Below are 19,748 nucleotides of genomic sequence, written 5' to 3' on the forward strand. Positions count from 1 at the left end.
AAAGCGTCGCGCTCCTTAGTTACGCGTATCTGGCGTCTCGTCGCTAACGCACGAGCGGTGAGTGGGGGGCAATAGGCGTGAGCCACGGAATCGGGCCGAAATGTGCAACTAAATCCGAGCACTGTTCTAAACCAATATTGTCCACTAGTTGATTCTTGCGGGGAGTTACTCAGAACAATTTTTTCTACTTATTTAATAATTTATAAAATTATAGAAATCGGGGGTGTCTTTCTGTCTCTACATTATTACCCAAATGTTAATTTTAAATATCTCAGAAACTATAAGAGATCGCCGGTTAAATTATAAGAAAAAGTTACTCAGGATCATGTCCTTGATAACATATGTCAAAATCAAAGTCATCGGTGAGGTGTAACCTAATATGCATATTTACCTTGAATTATAATACAGTACCAACAAGAACTATTTACTCGAAATGACTTACAGCCTGAATCTATTTTCTTCTTCGTGCAAATTCCCACTTCTTACCGGGAAATAAATAAAAATGAAGCTCGGGATTTTTAGACCCACTATTCCCAGACAGCACAAAACATCCTCGGGATCATCCTGAATATGTCCGGTTCAGGACATTTGTAGGATGTTTTAAGATATTATTATACATATATTTATAAAAATTTAATATGCATACATAATTATTTTTAGTTGTGTCGGCTATTTAATATAATTTAGAAATCTTAAGTATTATAATAAGTATTAATGTCCTATAAATGTCCACTGGATAACCCCTGGATGTCTGTAGGATATATCTGCCCTGTCTATTATATTAAATGTCTTTTGGATTTCCAGAGGACATATATATGTGTAATTAATTGTTAACATTAATTTCGTTTAATATTAATAATTGAATTTGATGCGCACATTTTCATATATCCAAAATTATTATTTATTTAATATTTCATGAGAAATGTTACTGTTCGCAACATTCCAAAAACTTTACAAACAATAGTATTCAACCGCTAGTTCGTTGGTTTACCGCTATGCGACACGCGAACTCGTATTTGAGATTTGGTCATGAGAATTATATAAAGCTTGCAAATGTACAGCACGAAAGCCTCAAATATTAAAGAACGGTGAACTATTTTTAATATTAGATTTTTAATATTGGCAGTAAATAACAAAACATAATTTTAATTTATATTTAAATTTTAAAATTTGCTCCTTGAAACATACGAAAAATATCCCTAACATATCCTATAAAAATCCTTAGGATGTTCCACAGGATCTCCCTGAATTCTCCAGAGGTTAATATACGGCTATCATTTACTCTTCCTCAGGACATCCAGAGGAGATCTGAGGATTACAATGGAATATCCTGAGGATATCATACATGTATGTTCTGGATGCCCTTTGGACGTCCTAAGGACATCCTTGTGCTGTCTGGGTTCTTACAATCAGGAACACAACAATTTCGAGTAGAATGATTCAATTTCAACAAAAAAGTTAACTCTTTTTCTTTCTCTTTTTCTTTCTCTTTGATTACTGGATTAATATATTTTCACAGCCAAATTCTAACCTAACAGTTGTTCAAATATAACCACAGATAGCGCTGCCTTCAGTACGCTGCTAGCGTATAGCTTTGGGAATTTAATGCACAAAAGTTCGTTCGCTTACTACTATGCGACGCACTATGTGCACTATTTATCTTTTTGACTATATACCTATGAACTGCTAATAGGCAGCCATAGTGCGATCCAAGATCTCAGCGCCGCCAGAACCCAAATGGCCAAGCCAAGAACTAATCATATGTATCACTTATTCTGAGTTGTGTGTGAATTTGCAAGAGAAGAATTAAAGTGAATAGAATAAAGTACTATAAGTGAAATAAAAAATGGGTCGTTATTGTTTTGTTAAATTGTGTACTACTACAAAATACAAAGCAAAAGAAGTAAAACATTTAACTTCTGTGTCATTTTATAAGTAAGATTTTATTTTTTATTAACCTCAAAAACCATTTTTTTTTTTTCAATTTCTTAAATTGATGTTCAATATATGTTTGCATGGGAGCCTATTCTTATATTCATATTCAATTTATTTGTTATTATTATAATTATCTACACAAATGAACATACATGTTTACAGATTTCCAAGTAATCCTGAAGTTCAAAAGAAATGGGTGCAAGCCTTAATTACTTTGAATGGTAAGGAAAGCACATTAAATTTATCAAAAACAGCAATGATATGTGCAAAACATTTTGAAGAAAGTTGTTTCGAGAAGATTGGTTTATCTTGTGTACGTCTGAAGCCACATTCTATTCCAACAATATTTCCACGTGCGGAAAATGAAAGGTAAATTTTCAGGCAGATTCTTTTTATTCATTTATCTAATTTTTTTTCCATTCATCAAGTACATATAAAACAAAATTTTTTGAATTGGTTCATATATTGACATAAATTTATTGCAATACAATAATAGACGACAAAATAAACTATATATGACTTTATTTATATGTGCAGCGTGGAAATGCAATCAAGTGACAACTGCCGTAAAGATATTGAGCAAGAACAATCATTGCAAATGATGGATGTGTCAAGCATTCCAAAGTAAGAAAAATATTTTGTGAATTGTTTAAATCAAAATAGAAAATTATCTTTTACTTAGCTATAATATTAAATTACTGAATTTTTTTTCAGCGAAGTGCCTGTTCAAACAGTTAATGTACAGCGTGACATCTTAACTATACCTTTGTCAAAAATACTCTCCACTCTAAAAAAAAAAGAAAATCCGATGGTGATATCTCCGATAACTTATTAGAAATAATGACTCCAACGAGATTAAGACAATTGGTTCATTTATTTAGAGAAGTTTACCAAAAGAAGGATCACAAGATCAAGCGATTGCAATCATTTCAAAACCGACAGAAGAAAAAAATTGAATTGTTGGAAAGTCTATTATCGGATTTGGAAAGAAAAAAATTGCTTTCTTCAAATACCTGTAACATTATGCAGGTATAAATTATTATCGCAGAACTGTAAAAAAATTATCACAATTGTAAATAAATAATCAAAATTATATGAAAATTTTTTATGAACATTGTAGTGTTCCTGTGAAGAAAAATCAATCATTAAAGAAATAGAGAAAGGAAAAGTTCGCGGACGGTACTCTCCAGAGTTGTGGTCTTTTGCGTTAACTTTAAATTTTTATAGCCCAAAAGCATATAATTATGTGCGAGAAGTTTATAGAAATAAATTACCAGCTCCATCTACACTGCGATTTTGATATGCTAACACGAATGGATCTCCTGGTTTCACACAAGAAGCTATTAATATCTTGAAGAAAAGAAGTGAGGCTGCCGGAGATAAGAAAATATATGTTACTTTGATGATGGACGAAATAGCAATAAGAAAGCAACTTGAATGGAGTCATTCAGAAAAAAAGTTTATTAGCTATGTGGATTGTGGAACCGTTATACCAGAACCTGATAATATGCCTTTGGCTAAAGAAGTTAGTCTATTTAATAACAGGCATCAATGAAAGATGGAAAATACCGGTTGCCTACTTTTACATAGCTGGCCTAACTTCATAAGAACGAGCTGAAATTACCCTCCAAATTATAAATTTTATAGTTCCTTCAGGAGTTAACATTATTGCATTAACATTCGACAGACTTCCAACAAACATTAAATTGTGCATTGAGTTAAATACAGATGTGTACAACAATAGGCCATACTTTCGACATCCAATGTGTAATCACGATATAGTAATATTTTTTGATGCTGCACATATGCTCACGCGGATAAGAACAGCTTGGGCCACTAAAAAAGTTGTGTATGACAACAATGGAAACTCTATAAAATGGGAGTTCATTGAAACCTTGGTCCGTTTACAAGAAAATGGCTATTTTCATTTAGCTAATAAAATAAATAGCAAATCCAATGGCAAAAAAATAAAATGAGCGTAAAGTTGACGGCCCAAACATTAAGTGAAAGCTGTGCGACTGCCTTACAATTATTAATGAAAGATGGATACCCAGACTTTTTAAAGTACACTGCGACTATTAAATTTTTAAGAATGGTTAATAATGCATTCGATTGCTTAAATTCTCGAAGCATGTTTTCGAACGGTTTTAAACGACCATTAAGACCAGATACGGCCGAAATGTTTAATTTTTTTTCTGAAGCTATACAATATTTCTCCGATATAAAAATTCACCTTGATGGAAAACTGATAACAGAAACTAAATCAAAGACCGGATTTTTAGGATTCATTATTGATTTGCAAAATTTGAAAAAAATATACCAAGATTATGTCGAGGCAGGATACTTGAAATATATTTTATTATATAAATTGTCTCAAGATCATCTTGAGATATCTTTTTCATGCATCCGAGCAATGTCAGGATATAATAATAATCCCAATTGCATCCAATTTACATCAGCGTACAAGCGCCTTTTACATCACAATGAAGTTAAATCGTCAGCAGCGGCAAACTGTCTCCCACTTGATAATACTAGTTTATTGACGATATCTTCAAAACAAATCAAAAAGAGCTTTAATGAACTGAAAGAGGAAGATATCGAAGATGTGACAGTTGATGATATTCCACTTCAATTTGTGAAGTCAACAATACATCACACCGTGCTTTACATCTCTGGGTTTGTTGAAATGCGCGTGCTACAAAAACTTTCTTGCGACACATACATCCGACTCATGAATGAGTCAGAAGAGGCTAATTCACTTTTCATTAATATAAAAAGTCTTGGAAATTTACGTTATCCGAAACAAGACACTTATGCTATAACGAGTGTAACAGAAAAGCTGTTTAATATTTACAAAATAGAAAATAAAAATGTGTTTCAAAAAATTACTGTAAATATGATAAGAAATATAAATTTAAATAAACTTTTTAACAATTTCAATGTGCATATAATGGCTAATGACTTATTAAGCAATCACAAATATGAATTAATAAAAACAATATTAGAATTGTATTTAAAAATAAAATTCTATCATTTTGGAAAAGTATTCACGCAAGAATCTTATTCGATTTATATTAGAAAAGATTTGACCAAAATAATATTGTTTAAAGGACAATAAATTATAATAAAAAATTTTATTCTTTTATGTAAGATTGCGTTTTTTATTTTCTCAATTTTTTTTATTTTCAGATATATTTTGTTGCATTATATTTTGATTTCCTTTTTTTTTAATAGAAAACTTATTGCTCTTTTTCATATTTAATTTTTAAATCAATTTAAAACTTAATAATGAATAATAACGAACCATTTTTTATTTCATTTATAGCACCTTTTTGCACTTCAAATTCTTCTCTTGCAAATAATTCACAGTCAGAATATATGATTATTAGTTCTTGGCTTGGCCATTTGGGTTCTGGGGGCGCTGAGATCTTGGATCGCGGCCTTTTACATTGCTTAAATGGGAAAAGTGGGAGTCGTTAGCAGTCCATAAGTATATAGTCAAAGATTTATCCTATATTCAAGTTTTTCATGAGAGTATATAAAATCTGCAAAGTACAGCTAGTAACATTAAAAATATAATAAATTTATCCCGCTAATTGTGAATGACAAATCGACGACGAATTGTCATCAAGTTGCTGTCAAATCTTCTGTTTACGAGTAGCAAATCAGTATTAACATATTGCTATCAATTTGTCGTTTTTAGAATTAGAATTTACATGAATTTAAAAATAACAAACAATGCTGTCGCTCCTTGTCCCTAGTTTTTCAAAATTAGCTGTTTCAGCAATCGTTGGCAACATGACAGTAACCTCACAGACATTGGTTATCTGGATATGTAGGCAGTATGAAACTGTTTAATGAAAAAAGGAGTTAAACACTTTTTGCAATTTAAGTATATTAATTTGGAACTTTTTTTTAATGTAAGTGAAATTGGAATTAGTTGATACATTTGTCGTGTGAACATAATGTTAATGAATCACATATACAGTAAGCATTTTTGTGATATACGAGGGCTGACAATTAAGTCCGTGGAAAATATTTATTACAATTACCCAGATAGCCAAGTCTGTTCGAACAGATTTTGCCAAACTTTTCTGCTACAAATTTTTGTCAGCAGAAAGATTCCAGATTGTATACAAAGTCTGTTATATCAGATAATGATAGCAGAATGTCAGCAGAAATGTTACAAACCTGCGGACATAATTTGACAGTAGATCAGTAGCAGAAACCGAGCAGGATTTGCATAGAATTATTATAGTAGATAGCCAGCAGAAACCGAGCAGGATCTGCACAACGCAATTTGATGTCAAATTGATAGCAGAAATCGAGCAGGATCTGCTAACATGACTTGACATCAGGTTGTCGGCAAAAATCGAGCAAGATCTGCGCGCGCGCAATCTGATGGCAAATCGGCAGTAGAAATCAAACAGAATCTGCAGCTTTTAGCATTCATATAATTTATTGAGATAGTATAGTTTATTCGCTTACAGCTATGCGGCGCACTATTCACTTTCTATATCCGTATTCAAGTTCTTGTTACGAGCATATATATAATGCCGGCAAAATGCGACTAATAACATCGTAATTATTTTTATCAATTTAATTTCTGGTACGACTCCCGTACCGGAAATTCAGATATTTAACTGATTTTTAGAAGATCAGACAGATAAATATCCGATTTTCACTTATTTGGAAAGAAATTATCCAAATAAGTGAAAATCGTTCGTTATTATATCTATTTAAGATATAAAATAGAAATTAACTTCCATATAAATAAAATATTTTAATTTTGATTTAATTTCATAAATTAATTATTCAAATTTTCATATATATATTACATTAATACATATTATTAATATTATAAATTTATGTTATTAATACAAACGTCAGAAAATGACATCAACTATTGACGTCATTTTTGAATCTTATGAGACCTAACTTTAGGATTAACTCTAATTAGTTATTTTGTGACCAAAATTTACTGTCATTTTGCTACTTGGACTCGAGACCCTTTAAATGTTTAAATCCATTTAAATGTACCATTTTATATAAATGTCTAGAAATTGCTCGATTTTTGTTGTCAATCTGCCGTCAGATTGCGCGCAGGCTCTGCGTGATTTCTGCTGCCAATCTGCTCACATTGCCTGTCAGTAGGCTCTGTCGACAAAACCTGAGCTTAATGTGGTCACAGATGGCTATGGTTTTGGCATGGAATTCTGATTAAATTTGCTGCCAATCTGCGCGCATGCTGCTAGCATTTTGCTATCTTGGTACAGAACATACTTATCCGTTATTTAATACATGGTCCCCTTTAAAATAGTCTCTTCCTAAAGCAATGCACTTGGTCCAATGCTTTTCTATTGCAGGAAGCAGTTTTCAAAATCATTCTCCGTAAGGCTGTTTAAAACACGCGTCAACTATTCCACTTCCGCTTATGATCCCCAATGACAATCCTTCATGTCTTTCTTGATCTTGAGGAATAGAAAAAAATCGGAGGAGGTCAGATCAAGCCCCCTCTGACTTTTTTTATTCCCTTAATAATCCCTCATTTAAATTATAATAAAAATTGTTTTTTCCGTACATTTTTTTTCTCTTTATCTGTTTAACTATCTTACAAGGGGAGGCTCAGAATTTGTCCCCTCCGATTTCAATAAACTTAATATATGTATTGAGAGGATAGTATTATAATACTACCCTCCTATTAATCACAGGTAAAGTCACTCATGCAACTCTCATGCATTTGCGAGAAAAGTTAGTTCAAACTTTTCGTGTTATTTATATACTGATTCATAACGATGCTTTAACAAGAAAATTATTTAATTTTCTTTTTAAAAATATGTTGCACAATCACATCCATATGCAGATTATTAAAAAAAATTTAATATATTTAAATTATTATCCAATAATTAAATTATTATTTATTTATTCGCCTTATACGTAGTATACAGGGTGGGGCATTTATATTGAGACACCTAATTATCTAAAAAGTAAAGCAAGAGAGAAAGAAATGTTTCAGATAAAAGTTGTTCGGTTCAAAGGAAGTTATAAGGTGGTGCCATTAGTTTGACCTTTGGTGGAGGCGCTTCGGAGATTTCAATGTCAATCTTGTTTTTTTAAATGGAAATACCCCAATTTTTTACATAAATCGATTCATTGCAATATTCTGCATAAAAAATTATAGGGATATGATGGCTAAAAATTTAATAGTTTACGAGATATTTTATACTTTGTTTTATTACTTTACTTCGACATAATTTTACATAAACTATGAAATATCTCATAAAATTATTTATTTTGCAATAATGTTACCTTAATATTTTAAGCTCAAAAAATGAGAGACATCAATTGATGTAAAAAAAATAAAACAAGATTGACATTGAAATCTCCGAAGCGCCTCCACTCAAGGTCAAACTAATGGCATCATTTTATGATCCCCTTAGAACCGAACAACTTCTGTCTGAAACATTTCTTTCTATCTTGTTTTATTTTTTAGATATTTAGGTGTCCCAATATAAATGTCCCATTTTGTATATATGCATTGAAAAACTTTTATAAAATGGAAATGAAGATAGATAGTAAAACAATTTCAAATCATTTATAATTTTATGAAAAATTTTATTTTCGCTGTATTTCTATTACACTAGCTATGTTTCGAGTTGAGTGAAGTCTAACGGCTAATGTTCAAATTGCGGAAAGACATACAAAAAAAACAAGTTTGCAGATAGTTGGGATGACTTACATAATAACGAATCCCCTTCCCAAAGAAAACGTTGTATGTAAGAGACCGTTGTTAATGATACAACGTAAAAATATTGTTTGTAAAATATTGTATATAAAAATAAAAATCTTGATATAAATAAAAAAATTATTTTAATTTTTTTCAATGCATATATATACTACGTATATAGCAAATAAATAAATAATAATTTTATTATTGGATAATAATTTAATGTTAATTCTTTTTTAATAATCTGCATTAATATGGATGTGATTGTGCAATATATTTTTAAAAAGAAAATTAAATAATTTTTTTTTAAATAGGACGCATAATCACATCCATGTTAATAGAGATTATTAAAACAATATAGATTATTAAAACAATAAAAAAAAAAAGGAAAAAACAAGATTTGAATCTGCAAAGACACGTAAGGATCCGCCGTAGTAGTCGGTCACTTCACGCTTGCAGCTACAATTGCTAGATGACAAACCATTATTATGAATCGCTATATAAAGAACATGGAAAGTTTGAATTAATTTTTCTTGCAAATGCTTGAGAGTTGAATCGATTATGCGACTTTACCTGTGATTAATGGGAAGGTAGTACTATAACATATATCAAATTTATTGAAATCGGAGGGGACAAATCTTATAAGCCTTCTCTTGTTAGCAAGTAAAATGTACAGATTGACAATAGATTTATTCAGAAGTTGTTAGCAAATTGATATCAACTGTGGCTGCATTTTGATACTTATTGACAATCTATAGTTTACGTCACACACACGTGCACTATAGATTTTCAGTACTGGCAGTAAATATTGAAACGCAGCCAAAGTCTGCAATAGGCTTGTGATTAGCTGACAAAGCCTTCTCACAGAAGCTGACAGTAGATTGGCGGTGAAAACCGAGCAAAATTTGCGCGTAATTTGACGGCAGATTGGCAGCAGAAACCAAGTAAGAAATATAGACGGTTGCAGATCCTACTCGGTTTCTGCTGTCAATCAGCTGTTAAATTATGTCAGCGGGGTTTGTTAGCTTTGCTGAGTCTTAACATAATCAAAATCAAAAAACTCTGTATTAAATTTGTAGCCTTTTTGCTGATAAAAATTACTAGTAGAAATTTGGCAAAATTTGTTCAAACAGACTTGGCTGACTGGAAATATTTGAAAGATTTTATATTTATTACAACTCTATTCCCTCAGATATCATATAAGAACTCATCTCGCATTCGGGATTCATTGTTACCTGTCTTCCCTTCTAATATTTTCTATTAATAAGAAAAAATGGATAATATTTTATCAAAAAAATTATTTTTATGCCGTGAAAACATACAGCTATCAAAAGATGTTTTTGCAACAAATATCATTTTTACAGACAAGTTACAAAAAATTGTAAAAACAATTTGATATCAATCAATTTCGATTTCCCTAATCTACTTTAGGAAAATCTAATCCTTAATCTTTTCTCCCTATCGGAGATAAGGAGGAAAGGGATCTCATCTGCTTTGACACAACGATTGTCAACAGTTATTTAGCTACAGTCTTAATTATACAGGGTGTCCCGCAACGTTATGACCATACTGAAACTGTGTATTCTTTTTGTCATTCTAAGTCAAAATATCTTAATACACACATGCCCTAAAGTCGATTGTTTTACAGTTATAGCGAAAAAACAAAATTGCATAAAATAAGAAAAATATTATTTATTAAAAATAATATTATTTATTGATAATTAAACAATAATTAAACAATAATTTACTTTATAAACTACTTTATAAATTGTTCAAAGTGACCATCAGATTGGTCTACACACACTTCTGTTCTTTGAATTATTGATGTTGTAGAACGCAAAAGAAATTCCACATCGTTACGTATATTATTACAAGCGTCTGCTATTTTATTTAATAACTGCTGCTGATTGACTGGCTTATCCGCATAGATTAGAGATTTCATGTGCCCCACAAAAAATAATCCAGAGGAGATACAGGGTGATTCAAAACAACCTTCTGTCCTTACAATGTCATATACTTGACACTATTCTAAGACGACTTTTCCTTTGCCAAAATTTTTTTCGAGGCTTAGTTTTTAAATTATAAGCCAAAATAGTTAACGAATTACGGGCCGCGTACGCGAGGCAAGCAGGGGTGGCGCAACTCACCGTCCGATGCTGGTGATTACGTGAGGCGCTCGCTGCGATCAACTGTTTGCTACATACGATGGAGTGTATATGTGAGAGAGAACGTATACGCGTATACACACACATACACATTCTCTCTCTCTCTCTCTCTCTCTCTCTCTCTCTCTCTCTCTCTCTCTCTCTCTTTCTCCCTCTCTGTCTCTTTTACACCCATCGTATGTAGCAAACAGCTGATCGCACACACGCACTCTCTTTCTCTCTTCTTCGTCTTTCTCTTTTATATCCATCGCGTATAGCAGACAGCTGATCGCACTCTCTCTCTCTCTCTCTCTCTCTCTCTCTCTCTCTCTCTCTGTCTTTCTCTTTTACATCTATCGCGTGTAGCAAACAGTTGATCGCGCACATGCACTCTGTCTCTCTCTCTCTCTCTCTCTCTCTCTCTCTCTCACACTATTTCTTACCTTTTATGTAGTAATTCGTTGCCCTCATACGACTCAATAAGTAATACTTCCGTATGATAGAACGAGTAACTAGCAAACTTTTTTCACTCATAAATTGTACCACTTATCGAACTTTTACGAATTAATCTACGCACTTTATCGATAAATTGAATTTATTAACGATTATAACGGTTAATCACAATCTACCGATTACTACCGATTAATTATTAAAATATCTCGAAGAAAGAAACGCGTTATTCGATGCGGAAACTGCGCGACGACAAGAAGCAAGTTATATCGGTACTATCGTTGCCGACATGCCGGCTGCCGGCTGCCGAACAACTGAATGTATCACATTACGCGTGATCGACGCGGACGCTATCATGTGTCCCGTGATCGGCTAAAGCCTCCGACATTGTAAATTCGATAGTTTCGAAAATATAAAACTATAAAATATGAAAATATAATGACGTATTATAACATCGCTTTTTTTTAATAAATTCAGTTTATCGATAAAGTGCGTGGATTAATACGTAAAAGTTCGATAAGTGGTACAATTTGTGAGTGAAAAAAAGTTTGCTAGTTACTCGTTGTATCACACGGAAATATTACTTATTGAGTCGTATAAGGGCAACGAATCTCTACATACAAGGTAAGAGTCAGTGAGTGAGAAAGAGAGAATGTGTATACGCGTATATGTTCTCTCTCACACATACATGGGACGGTGAGTTGCTCCGCTCCTGCCTGCCTTGTGTACGCGGCCCGTAATTCGTTAACTATTTTGGCTTATAATTTAAAAACTAAGCCTCGGAAAATTTTTGGCAAAGAAAAAATCGTCTTAGAATAGTGTCAAGTATATGACATTGTAAGGACAGAAGGTTGTTTTGAATCACCCTGTAGATCAGGAGATCTTGTAGGCCAATTTATTGGACCTCCCCGGCCAATCCAGCGCTCAGGAAATTTTTTATTTAGATATCTCATAACAATTCTGCTAAAGTGAGGTAGTGCTCCATCTTGTTGAAACCACATTTATGTTCTGATGTTTAAAGGCAGATTTTCAAGAAGTTCGGGTAATTGTTCTTGTAATAAATGCAAGTATCGTTCAGCATTTAAATGATCTTCAATAATGATGAGTCCTATTAGACGGTTATCGATTATACTGCACCAGATATTCACTGAAAATCGATTTTGAAAATGTGTTTCAGTAATAGCATGAGGATTTTCGTCTCGTAGTGACCAAACGCGTGAGTTTCTATTATTTGTAATGCCGTCTCTTGTAAAAGCTTCGTCGGTAAATAAAATTTTTGTATGTATTTGCCGATTTCTTAAAAGCCAATGACAAAAATTGACGCGTGCAGGATAATTATTTGATTGAAGAGCTTGAACATTCATAAAATGAAATGGGTATAAATCATAATCACGCAGTATTTTCCAAATTGTCGTTTTAGAAACGTTAGTTTGCGCCGAAAGTCTTCTGATACTAATAGTAGAAGTTCTGTCCGCCGTATCGCATTCTCGACTTGACGATGTCGCCTTAATGGTCTCTCAAGATTTTTATTCGGGACCAGTAAACGTAATGCTTCGGTGGACATTGCTAAAAATTCTTTGATTTAGTACTCTGCGATTAGGAAACCGTCGGTGATATTCTGTTACTGCTCCACGTGCGTTACCTTTACAGAAACGATAAATAAAATGAATATCGGCATATTCTTCATTGGAAAATGTACTCATAATTGGTAGGTAAGAGAAATTTCTAAACTATGTTTATGCGATGTTTTCATTTAAAACGACAGTCAATTCATTAATATTTTCTTATGTGGCAAGTGTGGAACACAATGAATTATGTCGAGTATGAAATTGCCGCATGAGCTGAAGCGAATGCGGCAACTTTATGCGCGACGTAGGTCGTTGTCTTCCGCACATGCCATACATACAATATTTTTTGTAATGCCTGTTATTTCCGCACTACTAGTGCGGTAAGGTAAGTCATAAAGCTCTTCTCGCATTAGTGTGAGAAATAACTACTTTTGCATTTTTTTGCTATAACTTTGAAACAAGTCATTTTAGGGCATATGTGTATTCAGACTTTTTGACTTAGAATGACATAAAGAATACATAGTTTCAATGTGGACATCACGTTGCGGATCATCCTGTATATGTACCATATATACAGAGTGTAACAGAGCGCCCGTACCAGCAGTTTTTTGAAGGAACAACGCATTTTCGTGAAAAATGTTTCATGCAAAAGTTGTAGAGCTCTAAGTGGCGCGTTATATAATAATATTAGTATGACCTTGAATAGCATCGTTCAGGTTATATAAAAATCACTTTGGATTTTTTAAATGGAACCTCCTATTTTTCATTACATACTCTTGCAGCTTACCTCGAAAGCTTTTCAAAACACTATAATAAAGTATTTTTGCATTAAGTACTTTTCGAGTTATTTTATATCTTAATCTGACATATTTTGATATACAAAATAAAATATCTCGTAAAATATTTAGTTTTCGATAATCTTGCTGTAATACTTTTATGTATAAAATAACGAGATAAATCAATTAGTGTAAAAAAACAAATAATTGTTTTAAAAGATACATTGTAAATAATTAGATACTTTTTCATAAAAACAATTTTTTTTTATACTAATTGATTTGTCTCATTATTCTCACAAAGCTTCTTTTATATAGTTGTATGAAACATCTTGCACATCAAGCTTCTTTTATATAGTTATACGAAACATCTTGCATATATCAAATATACATAAATTATTTTCTGCAATATGAAAACAATGTAGTCTTCTGATATTTTTCTTATGTCATTCAGAGTGCCAGACTGCGTGATACATTTTACAATTCCAGTTGGTACAATAATCCACCATCGCACACAAAGTTACTCAGCATTTGTATCACCCGTTCTGAGAAGCCATTGATGTTGACTGCCGGAAAATTCTATACATTATCATTGAATACATTTACAAATGTAAGTAAACATTATCTATGTTGCATATTTTTTTTACCATTTGGTTATTTCTCATAGAACATATTTTGTTTACAGATAGTGAAAACATCGATGGCATACTTGTCTATCTTACGCAATTTTGTGGAAAAGTAAAAAATGATTTGTTGAAATTTACTTACAAAATATGAAATACATAATAGATATAAAAAACACAAAATTTTTAATATATAATATTAAAATAAACATGTAACATTAATAATCCCTGTTGGGTTGAGTAAAAAGTCATTGCGTATTTTTTGTATGTTTTTCAAAGTCATTTATTTATATAAAGATCAATCAATGATATGTTTTCCGTTTTGTTCGATGACCTTTTGCCATCTTTCGGTGAGCTTCATAATTCCCCGTTCGTAGAAGAACCTGTCTTTATTGGCGAAAAACTGAACAAGGTGCTGATTTACCGCCTCATCTGAATTTAACGTTATTCCACGCAAGGAGTTTTGAAGAGAGCGAAACAAGTGGAAGTCTGACGGTCTGACGGCGCAAGGTCAGGCGAGTATGCTGGGTGGGGCAATACATCCCATCCAAGCTCCAATAATTTTTGACGGATCGCCAAAGATGTGTGTGGTCTCGCGTTGTCATGATGGAACACAACTCCTTTACGATTGACGAGCTCCGGACGTTTCTGGATGACAGATTCGTTCAAACTGTCCAATTGCCGACAGTACACATCCGAATTGATTGTTCGGTTCTTGGTAGGAGCTCAAAAAACACCACATCCTTCCAATCCCACCACACTGAGAGCATAACCTTCCTCTGATGAAGTTCTGCTTTTGAAGTCGTTTGAGGCGAATCATTACGTCGGGACCAAGACCGTTTGCGTTCCACATTGTTGTAAACAATCCACTTCTCATCACCAGTTATCATTCGTTTCAAAAAAGGATCGTTTTCTTCACGTTTCATGAGCATATCGCAGATGTTTATACGCGCCGTCAAATGAACTTCTTTGAGTTCATGAGGAATCCAAATATAGAGCTTGCTTACGTATCCCAGCTTCTTTAGATGGACGTGAACACTTTTTTGACTGATCTTCAATGTTTCTGCAATCTTTCGTGTCGTGTAACGTGGGTTTGACTTGATCAATGCCTTTATTTTGTCGTCATCAACCTCGGTGGGCCTTCCTGACCGAAGAGCATCTTTGAGATCAAAATCACCAGCGCGGAATTTCTTGAAACAGTTTTGGCACTGACGTTCTTGTAGAGCATCGTCACCGTAAACTTTACGCAATTTTTCACAAGCTTGACGCGCGTTCTTTCCTTTACGGAAATAAAACAATAAAATATGGCGAAAATGCACAGTTTGGTCTTCCATCTTCAACTTGTTGTAAAATCTCCAAAACTCAACCAAATCGCTCAATTTTTTTTTAGAATGAAGCTTAAACCGTCAGCTGTTAAACGATATATGATAAACATATGTGTGAATGACTCTAGTACCAAAACTGAACTAATGCCATCTGTTGCAAAAATACGCAATGACTTTTTACTCAACCCATATACAGGGTATCTCTAAAGTCTGATCCCACCCCTGGATCTCGGAAACGGCTTTAAATATGGAAAAATGTTCAGACAAAAGTTATAGGATATTGAGAAGGACACATGATGAAAATATAGACTTGATCTTAAGTGACCTTTTTAAAGCCAAGTCAATGTGATTGATGTTTTCTTAAACGGAACCTCCCATTTTTTATTGCATATTCTTGTAGCTTATCTCAAGAGCTTTTCAAAATACTATAATAAAATACAATATATTTTCATTAACTACTTTTTGAGTTATTTTATATTTTAATCTGACATATTTTGATATAAAAAATAAAGTATCTTGTAAAATATTTAATTTGGACAATTCAGTTTTGAATAATTTTACCGTAATACTTTTATGTACAGAATGAGACAAATCAATTAGTGTAAAGAAAAACACAAATAATCATTTAAAAAAATATAATGTAAATAATTACATACTTTTTCGTAAAAACAATTATGTTTTTTATATTAATTGATTTGTCTCATTATTCTGTACACAAAAGTATTACGCTAAGATTATCAAAAACTAAATATTTTACGAGATATTTTATTTTTTATATCAAAATATGTCAGATTAAAATATAAATAAACTCAAAAAGTACTTAATGAAAAAATACTTTATTATAATGTTTTGAAAAGCTCTCGAGATAAGCTACAAGAATATCCAATAAAAAATGGGGAGTTTCATTTAAGAAAACATCGATCATATTGACTTGGCATTGAAAAGGTCACTCAAGGTTAAGTCCATATTTTCATCATATGTCCCCCTCAATATCCTACAATTTTTGTCTAAAATATTTTTCTATATTTAGAGCCATTTCCAAGATCTAGGGGTGATGTCTGACTTTAGAGATACTCTGTTATATATTATTATATAAAAAAATCCCAACTTGTACGCAAAAAAAGTTTAAAAATAAAAACTAAATAAAATCAATTATTTACTAGCCAAGTATTTAGAAGCAATTCAGTTTATAAGAATTTGTAATTTGAAATAGTATTTGTCATAAAATCAATCTTGTATTTATAGAAATGTTATAAACAGATTCACTCACAGATTCACGGGTTTCTATGAAATTAAAACGTGTTTTATTTTTATTAACAAAAATCTGATTTTCAAAATAAGTTCAACAATTTTGAATATTGTATATCACAAATTACACTATTATAGAGTTTATTAAGGGTGTTATATACTATAATATCAAATCATATTGTTGATGTTAAGTGCGATTAAAATTTCTCCATTCTCCATTCTCGACAACGTATCCAAGAAATTAAACCGTGCGGCGCAAAAAACAACACTTTTTCCAATTTATTGTTAAGCCGGCCCGACTCGCAGTGTCTAAAACAATCTCAAGATTTTTCAATTCGTCATCCTCATCAGCCGAAAGTACAATTAAATCATCCATATACACTAATACAATTTTTTGCTTTACTAAGTTTCTAAAGACTGCGTTGATAAATCGTTGAAAAACCGAAGGAGAATTACATAAACCAAAGGGAACTCTCAAAAATTCGTACTGTCCATCCGGTACAATAAAAGATGTATATCTTATGCTAGCTTCGTCCATTCGCACATGGAAGAATCCATTTTTAAGTCAATCGTGCTAAAAACTTTCGCGTCTTGTAGCTGATCCAATTGATCCTCGATGAGGAGGAGAGGGTACCGATCTTTAACTATTTTTTTATTGAGCATTCTATAATCCACACAAAGTCTATGAAAACCATTCTTTTTCTTGACGAGAACGATGGGACTCGCAAAATCAGAAACAGATTCTCGAACTATACCCTCACTCTTCCACTCATCGACTTGTGCATTAACAATATCCTTCTCAGACTGCGAGAGGCGCTTCGCTTTCTGATAAACTAGCTCGTCATCTTTCAAAATAATCGTCATTTTAATATCAGTTTCTCGCGTCTTGGCCGGTTTATAATTCTCTACCAAATCCGTTATGATACACCTATGTTTATCATCAAGCACAGACAGCGTGTCAACATCTATTGTGTTCGAGTCATGTATAGCGTCGAGCGTAAATATTTCAGGTCGCGACTCGTTATCGACCGTTAGCTCGCAAGCAGGACGTTAGCTCGCAAGCAGGACTAATCGAAATTACGCCTCTTTTAAAACTTATTTCTATCGTATCGATAAAATCCGCGCCGATGAGTAGGCCATATTGTAAGAAAGTATCTGGAACGACTCGAATAAATATTGAATAAATATGCTTGTTACTCCACAATATGCGTTTGAAATTCGCCTAAGGCTTTAACGCTATAACCTCCTACTCCGTAAAATTCCGTATTCGACGCTTGCATTTTCGGTGACCCTATCATCGCGTACTCGCTCACTCGCATTATCGAAATATCGCTTCCGGTATCTATCAGCGCCGTAATAACTCGATTACTTAATACCACCTCCTACGTGTACTTTTTATAAGGCATTTGCGAGATCGTTGCAACAACAGACCTTCTCGCATCGCTATTTTTTGGGGGGCACTTAGACGCAATGTGACTGCGCTCGCCACATCCGAAACACTTGGCTCCTAAAGTTTTTGTCGGGCAGTTTGCACCAACATGTTCGCGTTCACCACAATTAAAGCAGCGCTTAATATCCGTCGGCGTCTTCTTCTTCTCGTCGGCCATTCTCTTGTCGCCGCTATGCCGACTCAAACCCGCCGCTCCACGATCACGCAACGTTATCCTTTCGAACGTTTTCAGCAGGCCATCCACGGATGAGAATCCTCGTATGCGCGCCTGGTCACGCAACGCAATGTCTGGTATACTATCTATAACATAATCTAGTAATTCGTCCCTTTCGATCGGCACGCGATTACCCATAATAGTTTTGTCGTATATATACTCCTGGAATGTCTCCTCTTTTTTCCACACGCGACTCTCAAACCGCCTTCGTAAATATAACTTACTTTCACGCTGCCGGAACATGGTTCTCAACTCTTCCAAAAAGCTCTCAAAAGACATACCTATATATGCTGGTCTCGAATGAAGCCACTCAAACGCTCGTTTTTTTAACCGCATTCCGATTAAAAGCTTCGCACAATCGTCGTCCAGTCGATACGCTGTTTTCAGGAATCTCACTTGTTTCTCACACGTATCAAAATCGCTGAAGATACCATCAAAATCGCTCAATAAATCAGCTATGGTCGCTAGATTCACTCGTGGCCGCCCGCGAGACATGTCTTCATTATTAAGCATCGTCGATTCCGTCGCTCCACTGGCAGGGTTCTCCCGCAACCGTCCGCGTAACAACGATATTTCACGCCATGCAAGATCAAGTTAACGCTCAGCAAGTTCCTTTTCGCGTTTATACAGTTCGATTTCTCGCTGCAATATGTCCTCTCGTGTCTCATCCTGCTCAAACCCGACATTGCCGTTAAACTCGTCTTCTCTATCCACCCAGGAACCCGTCGGATCAATCTCACACAGCCTCGCAATAAGCTCCGATTTTGCTCCCGCCGTGGATAATTTATGCATCTTGAGTTTCTCTTTTTAATACGGCGACAGTAAAAACGCTCGGATCACAGGACATCCTTCCGTTATCTCGACCACGCGGTTTCGAAATTTCTAGAAAACTCGAGCGAATTCTCGGTCCGTATCGCTCGTTGAATCCCGGACGAGCCCCCAAAGTTGTAGTGTTTTAATAGGGATGAATGAACGATAACTGGACCGCTAGTTTCGTTTTAATGTAAATAACATCTCTTTTAATGTTAATAATCGAATCTGTACAATCGTCAATACAAAATAGTCGTACAACGGACTCGAAAAGATACTCCGACACGATAACACTCGTCGCACGTCTATATGCTCTCGTCTTTGACTCACGACTCGTTCGCCGACCCACCGCCTCGGCCTCACTCGTCATAATCGTATCGAAATCGCGGCGCCGCATGTGTAACGAATAGGTGCCAAATTCAACATCCTACACTAACAAACTTTTTTCACTCATAAATTGTACCACTTATCGAACTTTTAC

The 19,748-nt window shown here is 33.8% G+C and overlaps 3 protein-coding genes across 3 annotated transcripts; 2 read left to right on the top strand and 1 right to left on the bottom strand.

Moving 5' to 3' along the window:
• Positions 1-1,752: 1,752 nt before the first annotated feature.
• Positions 1,753-4,783, top strand: LOC138942346 (THAP domain-containing protein 2-like). Its single transcript, XM_070312517.1, has 4 exons — positions 1,753-1,935; positions 2,098-2,304; positions 2,473-2,559; positions 2,650-4,783. The coding sequence occupies exons 1-4, from the start codon at positions 1,847-1,849 to the stop codon at positions 2,768-2,770; spliced, it is 504 nt and encodes a 167-aa protein (XP_070168618.1). The 5' UTR covers positions 1,753-1,846; the 3' UTR covers positions 2,771-4,783.
• Positions 4,349-14,339, top strand: LOC138942470 (uncharacterized). Its single transcript, XM_070312708.1, has 5 exons — positions 4,349-4,611; positions 12,654-12,801; positions 13,201-13,209; positions 14,052-14,207; positions 14,283-14,339. Exons 1-5 carry the CDS (start codon positions 4,349-4,351, stop codon positions 14,337-14,339), a joined length of 633 nt encoding a protein of 210 aa, XP_070168809.1.
• Positions 14,340-18,175: 3,836 nt separating this feature from the next.
• Positions 18,176-18,736, bottom strand: LOC138942471 (uncharacterized). The gene has a single exon (XM_070312709.1). The coding sequence runs from the start codon at positions 18,734-18,736 to the stop codon at positions 18,176-18,178; it is 561 nt and encodes a 186-aa protein (XP_070168810.1).
• Between the last annotated feature and the right edge of the window lie 1,012 nt (positions 18,737-19,748).

Source organism: Polyergus mexicanus, unplaced genomic scaffold, assembly GCF_030449975.1.
Source record: "Polyergus mexicanus isolate NDT 795.1 unplaced genomic scaffold, iyPolMexi1.0 SCAF_22, whole genome shotgun sequence".
NCBI lineage: Eukaryota > Metazoa > Arthropoda > Insecta > Hymenoptera > Formicidae > Polyergus > Polyergus mexicanus.